The 12,456-nt window shown below is 40.2% G+C and overlaps 1 protein-coding gene across 1 annotated transcript in view; it reads left to right on the top strand.

Moving 5' to 3' along the window:
- Window positions 1-2,142: 2,142 nt before the first annotated feature.
- Window positions 2,143-12,456, top strand: part of trim71 (tripartite motif containing 71, E3 ubiquitin protein ligase) — a 29,458-nt gene continuing 19,144 nt past the window's right edge. The window contains exons 1-2 of the mRNA XM_066682939.1: window positions 2,143-2,301; window positions 4,778-5,481. Coding sequence (XP_066539036.1) covers window positions 2,292-2,301; window positions 4,778-5,481 — 714 coding nt within the window. The 5' untranslated portion in view covers window positions 2,143-2,291. The remainder of the gene's footprint in view (window positions 2,302-4,777; window positions 5,482-12,456) is intronic.

The following is a 12,456-nucleotide window of genomic DNA, read 5'->3' as shown; positions in this document are numbered from 1 at the left end:
TTGTTTTAATGGTAATTTTAAACAACTATATTGGCTTATTGTTTTGCTGTGACCTCTTAAGAAAGGGGCTATAAAAATATACAGATAGAGAGAGCGTATGGTTTGTGGTGATAAGATTCCACTCAAATGAAGCCCTAATCTCAGGTGAGAAAGAAAACCAAAACAATAGTCACATCTTACCATTATCTGCACGCTTATGTAATAACAGATAGCAGTCACTGTTTGTTTTTTCCAGGAGTACGTTGTTGGGTCTGGGCAGCACACATGGTTAAGATAGAACCTTAAATGTACTAGACCTTTGTGAAGATGATGATGAATCAAACCAATGTATTGAACATATGTTTTAAGCATTCCTGGATAGGTTCACCGTTGAAAGTGTAAGGCCTTTTCATTAGAACAGCATATAGAAAATCACTGGTAATGCATGCATTTCAAGTCACCCGAGACAAAGGCTTCACTTAACCCAGGGAATGCAAATGTAACACATGGCTGATCCTGTTTCCTTAGGGAATACTGCTGACACTTCTGCCAGTTGCACTATGGCAGCTTGGAAGCATGGATCATTTGGACACTCCCACAATGCCCCTATAACATTTCACTCCAAGATAACGCACATTTGTTGCACATGGGATAATAATAAATGTGGTGCTGTTTTAAGAAATTGGACACCAAGGGTTTGCTTTTTCCTCATTAAATTCCAAAATGTTTTGACAATAAATTGATTTATTTAAGATTTTTTATTGAAGTTTCAATTATATTTAGACATAATTAAATATATTGTTCAGTTAATTTTTGAGATTTTGCACAATCTGGATTGCCTTTTATAGAACTGTCTTTCATGGATCCTGAGTGAAGATGACACTCAAAGATCTGCCTGTTTCCTGTGTCTAAAAAAGAACCAGAACCCCATTATACACACACACACAACCCCCTCACCACACTGCCTGTGGTCATTTCCACCATGTGACATGACCCTTCCCTGGTTTGCTGAGTACTTCAGTGCCCCTATCCTCACCCCACCCCCATTCTGGCCTTTCCCCATGAAGATCAATGAAATGTCCTTGGGATGGCCAAAGCCTCAGAGCAGAGAGTGACCAGCCTCCACTACCCTTAATCCAACCCACAATAATGGGGGTCAAAGGGTCTCTCCCAGAGCCCTGCCATTCAGCCAGGCATCCCACTGCTTTATTGGCCAGGCTGCATCTGGAGAATAAACCCCACAGAGAGGCTTCCTCTTCAGTCCCCAAAGCCACACCAACACCCCATCCTGAGAGCCTGTAAATGAGCTCAAAAGCCAGGCCTACATGTGGCACCTATCTTTTACAAGAGCTGTCACAGCATCATTACAAAGGACTGACTTTGTTTTTTAGAAAATAAAATTAAATAATTAGACTTTGTTTTTAATATCTGTTCTTTGGCTTCTGACTCTTTACATGGTTGATCATTTATTAGCAATGGTGCATTTTCATGGTGCACAGTTTTATTTTTATTCATTTATTTAAAATTGTATTCATTTTATTTAAGATTTCTTTACATGTTTTCATCTGCCAAAAAGGCTGCTCGGAGGATTTGTATTTGCAAGTATTTTTGTTTGTTTGTTTTGTTTTTTAAGAAGACAAATTGTTCCTGTCCAATTAAAACATATCTCCCAAAATATAACTTAACTGGAGAAGAAAAAAAAACTGGAGAAGAAAAACCTTTCTAACTTTAAATGGAAATGAATGTAAAAATATTTTATTCCAAGTAATTCTGGAGCATTTTTATGGGTAAATTCGTCATGAAATTGTTTACACTGTGTGGAGGACAGCTGCTGTGTTCAAATGATGTAAAATAAAAATCCACAAAAAGTGAAGATACATGTTTTAATTAGACAGCAACGAAATATATGTTTAGCGTGGCAAGTGGAGGAGGGGTTGTTGTTTTTGTTGGGTTAGGGTTTTTGTCGGGGGAAGGGGTAGGCTGGTGTATGACGTATGTAAAACTAAAAAAAATGTAGAAAATGCTTTAGTTGTCACGAGTACTGGGCCAACTAACCGAAAAGAAAACAAACACTTAAAAAGTAAATAACTGAATGAATAAGAACGCTATATTTACCTTACAACTAGACAACAGAAAGAAGATATAAAGCTTTTCAGACACCAGAGGTATCATGTGAGGTAGTCAACCTGTATTAAGTCGACATTTTCGCTTCCCCGTGGATGAGCTGACACGGCCATTATGGCGGCTCTCTTACCTCAGTGAACCGCTCGAGCAGACAAGTTTTACACCATGTTAAAGATTGATAATTAGAGATGTTTCACAGTAAGTACTTTAATAAAACATACCAAATTGTAAAATATAAAGAAAAGCAACTTGCAACCGTTTGCCGTGGGTGAGTCACGGAGAAGTTTCTGGGGCTAGGCTCTTCACCTCAGAGAGCACTGCTTTTGTCTTTAAACGACGGCTTCTGAGCCTAAATATCCCCCTAAATGTTGCATATGGATTCGTGCAGATAAAGTCAGTATTGGCGTTTTCTTTTCGGTGCTGAACTAGTCATTTCCTCACAGAGTCAGGGGTTAAGGACCCATCTAAGGTTCAGTCTAGTATGTTTCTCGTCCTCTTCTTGGTTCTGTCAATTCTCATTCATTGCTGGAAAATTCTGGATAACAAATTAATTCCAAATGGATTAAATATAATTTTCTGATTGTGTATTTGCATTCACGATCCATATCTGCGCCATTATTTAAAAACAGACATTTAAAGGACTGTGTTAAATTCGCTTTCTATGGATTATATTTGAATAAAGTTGACTTAATCTTGGTGACCCCCTCCCTTACAGATGAACCGCTAAATTGAACGGCTTGGAAGAATCGACTCTGTTAACGGAATCAAATTTCTATCAAAACAGTCCATTCAAAAGAATCGTTTAAACTCCTTCCCGCTCAGTTTTAATAGTACGACCCATTAATATTTCTTGTCATCTATCCCATTAAAAAGGTACCGTACTTAGTACTCACCATAGATACTATCAGTTTTTACGTCGTATGATCCATAAGTGCCCCAGAAAGGAGGATGTGGAGGTGGAAAGCAGTAGAATATAATAATAGTAATAATTATAATAGTAATAATAATTGTAAAATTGTTTATATATATATCAGTTTTTTTTTTGTAAAATCAGTTGTTTTTTATTCAATCTCAAACTTTACATCTCTGCTCTCAGTAAAATCCTGAAATATTGGTTCAGTCTGATGGAGTTGTCGAAGGAGAATCATCAGCGAGATCCCATATACTGTTTTTTGATGGGGTGAAAATTCTTTAAATTCTTTGGATGAATTGTGTTACATTTGTGTTCATTTAGTTTCTTTTTTTAAATGGCGGATTCAAACTGATTTCATTTTATATCCCTGTGTTAGGCTAGATATCCTGTAAAGTGTTTGTCAGCGCTGTAAGCAAGTTTACCCAGTGCAATAAGTAGGTGCCTCCCTCGGCGTGTTTGAAAACGCCTTAATATTATTGTTTAGAGCTGAATCTTGGAGTCGACTTCAATCATTCCCGTCACATTGAATGGGAATTAGAGTCGACTCTTACATTTCTGGAGTCGAACAGCTCCACTAGACTGCGGGCCTCGCCCCTCCCCCCTCTCATCCTCCTCCCCTCGCGGTGCGTTATCCTTGCCCAAGCGGAAATGTGCTCCAGTCTCACAGTACGGAGCCGTTTTTGATCGGTTATGCTCCGCGGTGTGTGTTACCGGGACCAAGCGGCGACAGATACAGAAGTAGGTTCGGATGGCGTCGACGAGGAGCGACCTTGAGAGGAAAACCTTAGGAAAAGCGAACCGTTTGAACGCCAGTTAAAATAGTACTGCGGTAACTTGGCTCACGTTTACAACAGCAGGGACCGGGAGGAAGGGAAAGGTCTGGAAAAACGGAGCTGAGAACTAAGAGAGAGACGGTAACTGAACGGTGAACCCAACGGTTCATTTATCATGCAGAAGTGACTGTTATTGCGACTTAAGCGCGGCAAAGGTGAATTTGGGGGCCATTTCGTTATTTTTGCTCATGAAAGCGAGACTATACTGCTGCCGTAAGAGGAGCTGCTAGCGGCCACAGCTACATGGGCTGTAGTTTGGTGAATTATTTATTTAATCTCACCGCGCCTCTTTCGGCGCTAGAAAACATGCGCGGAGGGAAGAGCAGGATTAAATAGAGCAGTTAATGGCAGTGGACTTCGGGACGAAGAGCAGAAAGAGAAGCGAGAAACCCGCGGAGGTTTGAGCGTGTGACTGAGGAGTCATGCGGCGGTGGGGGAGGATCGGAGCGGGGAGCTCGCACCAGCCCACAGCGACCATCGGCCACTGGCTCTGAATACCAATAACACACTATAGCACGCTTAGCGTCACTGTTTTAACAGTTAAACCCAAACAAAGGCTTGTAACACAGCCACAGTCCTCACATGGAGCTAAATTACAGCTAGGGGTCATTAAGTATGACAATAACATGATCTGATATTAAATGCAAATAAGAGGCTGTAGACATTCATCAGCGGGAGCTACGTTAATGAGCGTTCAATCTAGACCCGTTTGCTTTGGAATAAGAGCTTTGTACTAACCGTTACAGTCTGTACTTATCTGTCTGTAGTTAGAGTAACATCACCCAACACTGTTGATTTTCACATAGCCACAGGAAAAGCAGATAAAGCCTTCACTACTCTGGGACGGTCTTAGGAACATCCCCATTCCTCTGACACCCAGGGCCACTCGTGTACTTCTTTATGTCTTAAATTAACACCTGCTTATTAGTCCAGATGGCGTCTTTTACGGACTCGGACCTCCAGACGTGTCCCCTGTGTAAGGAGCTGTGTGGCTCCTCGGCTCCGATCTCCTCAAGCTCATCTACCTCTTCATCCTCCTCCCAAACGTCCAACTCATCTACCTCGTCCACCAACAGAAGGCTCCACGTCCTGCCCTGCCTGCACGCCTTCTGCAGACAGTGCCTCGAGGGGCTGCGGAACAACGGAGACCCCCTGAAGCTCCGCTGTCCCACCTGCGACCAGAAGGTCTCCATGTCCGAGTCCGGCGTGGACGCGCTGCCCTCCTCCGCCTTTCTCTTCAGCGACCTGCTGGACGTGGTGGTGTCCTCGGAGGAGCAGGGCAAAGGGGGTAACTGCAGGGGCAACAGCGGCAGTGGTATCCCGCACGGGGGTCTCCTGCGCGCCCATCTCGCCGCAGACCCCCAGTGCAGCTCCTGCGACGAAGGCAACCCCGCTACCTCTCACTGCCTGGACTGCCAGGAGTACCTCTGCGACAACTGCGTGCGGGCCCACCAGCGCGTGCGCCTCACCAAAGACCACCTGATCGAGAGACTGATGGAGAGCTTGCACCTGGCAGCGCGTGCCAACAGCTCCGGGGTCTCGCTCGGCCTCAGCGCGGCTCAGTTCCACAACTTCTCCCTGCTCCCCGTGTTTCATGACCCGGTAGACTACTGTCAGCAGCACGACAACGCGGTGAGTGGGCCTTTTCCCTAACTAAATAACACCCCTCGTAGAGGTGAAGGAGTCGACTAGTCTTTAGTTTACACTAGTGCTGATAAAGTCACTCATGTTGACTTTTTTTTCCTCAGTTTCTAAGCATTTCCCATCCTTAGTTATTGATTTACCAGAAATACTACTTGTTTATTATGCTTTCCTTAATATAATTAATGGATTGTTTAATGAAATTGTTAGTTTTAATGAGTGTAGAAATTAGAAATAATTACATGACTCTAAACTACAAACAAACATATGAAATAAAGTTCAGTATTTAGTGTATTTGTGGAAAATATCATTTAAATGATATTTTATCCTTAAAAAGCCTCTTAAAATGATAAAATAATACAATTTCTAGAGGAAAAAAGCATATCCTTTAACAGTAATATAGATTTTTGTAAGCTTTGCATAGTCCTATAACGGTAATGTTATAAGGTTTGTATGCATATACAATTTGTAAAAGAATAATATACATAAGTTTATGCCTAAAGAAGTCTTTTTGCTTTTATCATGGTACAATATAATCATCCAAAAATGAGTCTGTTTGGTCTCATAACGACTGGCAGAAATGTTGTTGCAGTGACAGTTGCTAAATGTTTATTGTCCATGTCGAAATGTTTGTCACTTCGGAGTTGAGTGAAATTGTTAGTGAACAACTTATTCCTGATGCATTAATCAACCCAACGTTGAAACATTATTTTGTAACTCTAACCAGTTACTCTATTGTCTTATGGTCTTCTGAATTTTATCAGAATGATGCACCTATTTCCAGTTGATTTTCAGGCTGTTCTTTTTTCATTGGGTGTGTAAACGTGTGTGCATTTGTATCAGACTCTCATGGTACAGCATCAGGATTCTGTGCCAACAACCACAGTTTTGTAATTCCACAAGTGCCTGTGCCACCTGGAAAACCTAAAGCTGTAAAAATTTGGGATTTGCATGGTATTGTGGGAACTGTAATGGTTTAGGGCTATTGCTATGGTAATTGTAGTCTTGTTTGTCTCCCATGCCTCCTCCTCTTCCACTGTTGTATTTGCCCATTGTGGAGTAGAGTTTGACCCTTGAATTTTAATTTTTTTTAAATTAACTACTCAATTATTAGTTCTGTCTTCTCACTGATATTCTGGATTTCAACATGTTGGCTTAGACAATGTGTCAGTCTTTTTTAACTTGAAAACGAATGAGAACAAAAGGGCATCTAAGTCGTAACTTTTTTTTTTTTTTTTGTTAATACAGTTTATTTTGATGGTAGCTGACATACACACCATACTGTGGCCTATAGGACTTGACAGTTTGGATTTCTTGGTGGGTTGGCCCCATAATGTCATAGCAGAGCCATTTAAGGTGGAACAGCTTATTTTCCCCTAGCAAAAATGTAGCAAGTCTGCTCTTTTCCACAACAATTTTCAATGTAGCCGTCAGATTATGGTCATGAGCCTGCCATTAATCTTTATGATTCAGATACATTTACTATGTACTTTTCTAGAGTTTGACAAAGCCACAAACCAAACTGTTGAATTTATGGGAGTCCCAAGCTAACTGAGCTATGTTTTACTGGATTTTGTATATGTGGAATACAAACTTGGAGATTTGATCATATAGGCTATTTTGTATTATATTAAAAGATTCATCAAATCCAGATAAATCTCTATCCTCCTGGCTCGGCATGGTAGAAATCTCACTATGTTACTTTTGGGGGTTGGCTTGAAACGTAAATTATTACCTATCTTATCCACAAAGGCCAGTGTGATTGCAGGTTTTCATCCCAGCGCAAAAGTAGCACACCTTGTATAACAGTTTAGTGACTGAGACTAGTTGATTAAACAAGTAGAATGAGGTGTGCCCCTGTTTAATGAGAAGGAAAACCTGCAGCCACACTGGCCTTTTGTGGATAAAATTGGTGACCCATGCTGTTCAGCATATCTCAGAGACACCAACTGAAAAAGAGGCTGCATCCCAAATAGTGCCATACTCCTTATATAGGGCTCCTCACAGATAATACAACTAAGACTGCAACACCCAGAAAGTTTTTCAGGGAGACATGAAGCTTATAGCTCAAAATATTTTGTTTTATAATCCAACATAAATCACACTACATCAGTGTAGAAACAGTTTAAAGGAGGGGAATATATATATATATATAAAGCATTGGTCATTAGGGTGTAGCAAGACATTTGAAATTCTGCCAGAAAGTGTGATGACAGAGGGAATGGGCAAGACTGAATACTGAACTGATATTACTTGTTGACGTGAGCTAAAAGAGATAATGGGATGCAAGTACGATGCTGAGCTGGATGCTTTCCTGTTGGATTTGTAAGTAATAATTTATTTTGTTGCGCTTGCCTGATGCTTTACTTTTTTAGAACTAGTAATCATACTCTTAATTCAGCTCATTTCCACAGGGATTTACTGCTAGCCAGACATCTTGAGGTGGTGTTATCAAACAGCGAATTCTGACAGTAGACTACATCTCTGCCAATGTCATTTATGAATGATTGTGCTTGAAACTGTAATTCCGTTTTTGAAATGATCCTAGTCCAGACAAATATGCAAATGGTTGCATTGTCATGCCAGTCCTGTTGGGGGGCAAGTACCTCTTAAAGTTAGATATCAAAAAAACACCACAAGGCATAAGAGAAACACAGATGTTTAATCTCAAATTATTCAGTATACCCTATGTAGATTTTAATAGTGCATTATGTATTTCTAATACAACAAAATCTGCATTTATTCTTATGTTATGAAATCTAGTGCTATCGGAATGTGTACACTGTAGTTTTATGACTTATGTAATTCAATATATAGGGAATGAGGAGCTATTTGAATTTCAGGAATAGCCATAGCATGCTGTTTGACATCAAATGTTCTGAAAAGCTGTGATTTTGTACCCACGAGAACACTGACAATGACATTTGATGACAGTGATTTCAGAACAGTGGTGTAAAAGTGAATTACACTCGCAACTGAAGGTCAAGCCCAAAAATAAAAATTCTGATTTAGTGTTCCTTTTAAGTCCTTCTAGCCCTGAAAAGCTCCAAATGGCTGTCCTCAGCCTTCTTTTGACTTTGAATGAAGCATGTTTTGCCTGTAATTAGCAGCGACTGATTGCTCGAAACACAGTTTCTGAGACATACTGGGAGCTAGATTCCCTATACTCCTGGTTTAGTGCTCACAAAACTAAACGAGAGACTGCCTTCTCCAATCTCAGGCAGGGTATCATAAATCATGCAGACTCATTGCTGTTAGTCTGCAGATTGTAAAAACCTATGCCCTTTCTTTGACCATTGTGGTGCCTTTTAAACATGGTATTATGTGATGTTCTCTTCTCAGCCCATCCCCTTCCTCTCCCCCATCTGTTCTCTTGTTCTCTTTCTATATTTTTCTCTCCCTCCCCCATCTGGTTTGTAAGACAGCTATCACTGTACAAGACCCCAGAGAGTTCATATGGTGCTAATTGTTCTGTTTGAGAATATTGATATCATTGCTGTCCAATTAAAAATGTGTATCACCCAAAGTAGTAAGGTTACAGGAAAAGAAAAAAACATCTTAACTTTCAATTAAAGTGAATGTGAAAAGATTGTATTCCAAGACATTTTGAAGCATTTCTACTGGTTCATTTGTCATGAAATTTTCACACAATGTGAAAGACTGCTGCTGTTTTCAAATGATGTAGTAAACTAAAAATCCACAAACATGGAGGTATGTTTTTAATTGGAGAGTTTTTAATTTTATATATATATATTACTTGCACATGCAATGAATACCTATACATGGTATCATAAGTAGACACTCTGTGTCCTTAAACTTCATTCAACTTCATTCCCAATGAGTCCCAATGAGTAAAAAAAAAAAAAAAAATAGTAGACACACAGACAAACTCTGATGTGCTCTTTTATCTTTTATGCCTGCAGTCAATTTTTTTCCTGTTTCTGATTGTTTTATTTCAGTGATGTTTCAGATGGAGCTATAAAGATTGGAATGTGGTTCCCTTGTCTGTCAGGTTTGCACAGCTTTAATGACGCCTTGAGCCTTTCCTTTTCTGTGTGTGTGTGTGTGTGTGTGTTTGCACGCACGCACGCATGCACACGTGAGCATGTGTTTGTGCACAAGAGAGGGAGAGGGGTAGAATTTGCAGGTTAAAGGTCAAACAATACTGTGTGTGAGAGAGAGGGGGAGAGAGAGAGAGCAGTGTCAAGGGCCAAAGTCCTTCACCTTACAACCTTTGTCTATTCTCTTAAATAAAATGACATAACAGTAACATTAATTCCCAATAACTCAATTCCTGTCATACTTATAATTCAATATTATTAACATTTTAACTCATCAAATACACTGAACAGTATACATTTGGAAATAATTCCTTTTTTTTAAGCATCACATCCATCCATCCATCCATCCATCCATTATCTGTAACCGCTTATCCAATTTAGGGTCGCGGGGGGTCCAGAGCCTACCTGGAATCATCGGGCGCAAGGCGGGAATACACCCTGGAGGGGACGCCAGTTCTTCACAGGGCAACACAGACATACACACACACATTCACTCACACACTCACACCTACGGACACTTTCGAGTCGCCAATCCACCTGCAACGTGTGTTTTTGGACTGTGTGAGGAAACCGGAGCACCCGGAGGAAACCCACGCGGACACGGGGAGAACACACTAACTCCTCACAGACAGTCACCCGGAGCGGGAATCGAACCCACAACCTCCAGGCCCCTGGAGCTGTGTGACTGCGACACTACCTACTGCGCCACCGTGCCGCCCTAAGCATCACATGTTTATAAATATTAAAACTTTTATAAGATTCTCCTTAGGGATGGGCGGTATCCACATTTTTCAAGAAAGTATCACGGTATACGGTATTACCACGGGGAGGTGGTGCTCCCAGGCTGCGCTGAGCCTTATATCTTGGAGCACAAAGTCAAGTGAATTTAGCTAAACACAGCCAGACAGTGCACATCGACACGTGTTGATGACAAAAATCTGTTTACGGGAGAGCAGATTTCAGCAACTGGTGCTGAAGGAACAGAATCATTTGAAAATAAGCGAAATAAGACGATGTTTAGAAGCACAGCTGGTGCTAACGGGCACTTGTGATTTAGCACATCGCAGCAGATTTTTCAACGAATTGAGGTTCAAAACACACATTTTCAGAGAATAAAGCCATATGCCTGTGAGCCGAGTCCACACATACATCATAAATACCGCCCTCATTTTAAGATACCGTCCATATTTTTAAATACCCTGGTATACCGTATTTTCGTTATACCGCCCAACCCTAATTGCTTACTACATACTTTGGGTGCTAAAAGTATTATCATCTATGTTTGCCCATATTTATTCCACTTATTTTGACACTTGGTTTAAAAAAGCTAAGTTAAAGGGGACATATTATACTTCTTTTAAAACAAGTTAGGAAAGGTCTGTGGGCTATAAAAAACATGCTCGTGAAATCCTTTGCACAAAATCATTCTCACATAAAGAGATATCACCAGCTCTACTTTTGCCAGTTTCAGTACCTTTCAGAATGAGCTGTTTAAGGGCTCTGTCACTTTTATGCAAATAAGTTGTTGCTGGCCACGCCTCACCCATCCGATGTTTACACTGATGAGTGCTGGTGACAGGGTGATTATATTCAAATTTCCTTATTGTGAACTTACAATAAGGGAGCCATCCAAATGGCTCATAGAAGCATATGATTCCTGACACCCAAATATTTCAACTGACTCACAGAAAACTGACTTGGAGTGTTTTATAGGAGTAGTAGAAACCCAAGTGAAAATTCAAAAGCATGCAAAGAGTGAGTTTTGCCTATGTCCTCTTTAAAAGTTATGTCTTACCAGATTGTCCCTAGCCTGCTGTTATTGTGAGATTAAGATTGATTTAGCTTCATGGCACCGATTGTCTCTCTTCCCTTTACTGTGACTAAAGCATTTCATAAGGCTCATCAATAAGACGTATGCAGTATATACAGAGATGCTGTTAAAAACAATGATTCAGAAATATTTTTCATTCTAGTTTCCATTTACACAGATCAGGCATAACATTTACCTGCTCTTTGGTTGTCCTCTGGGTGTCCTGAGCCTGAGGGTTAAGGGGGCAGTGCATTAGATGGAATACACTATGTAATTGTGGAACTGAGAAAATGGACAGTGAATGTAGAAACAAGCAGGTGATCTTTAATTTTATAGCTAGTTGTGTATGACGCACAGGTAGTTTTTTTTTTTTTTTTTTTTTTTTAATACGCAAAGTATATCAAACTCTCATTTAAAATATGTCAAATATTTCTCCATGATGTACATGTTTCAGTGTATAATAGCAGAATAATTGTTTTAATTTTTTTCTTTAAAACACTTTTTATGGTTTTATATATTTTTAGAAGTCTTTACCTCCCAATAGCAGTCAGTAAATGAAAACTTTTGACAGCATGAGAAAGCCTTTTGTATATAGGCCAAAAATCTCAACTGTAAAATCTCAATCCAGCCATTTTGCTCAAATCTAACAAAATAATGCTACAGGTGCCACATGGACTACAAACATGCCTGCAGTTGAAGGCTGGAAGAATGGCAGAGAAATGTAAAACTGATTGCACCTTGAAACAAACAAAGAAAAGAAAAACAGAGGTAGAAAATGCTTCCAACAAAGAGAGGTTGGATACAACCAGAGAATAAACTTTGGTGTAGCTTTCCACCAGTCAATAGTATGCAGACAGACCTTGAAAGTGTTGCACCGATTGTTGTTTTTTTATTAGACATATGACTAATGTGTCTACACCCTACAACAACCTACCTACAACAAAGCGTGGCAAAGTTACAGTTCATTTTGTCAGCTTTATACCTCGGATTAGACCAGACCACCTCCACAAATCTCAGTTTAACTCGTGTACTATGTGCCCTTAACCACACCGTGTATAAGTGAGTTAGCAGGAACTGCAGCACAGACTCTTGGTT

The sequence above is a fragment of the Hoplias malabaricus genome, chromosome 10 (genome assembly GCF_029633855.1).
Source record: "Hoplias malabaricus isolate fHopMal1 chromosome 10, fHopMal1.hap1, whole genome shotgun sequence".
In the NCBI taxonomy this organism is placed as follows: Eukaryota; Metazoa; Chordata; class Actinopteri; order Characiformes; family Erythrinidae; genus Hoplias; species Hoplias malabaricus.
This window is presented reverse-complemented; position numbering and strand designations above follow the sequence as displayed.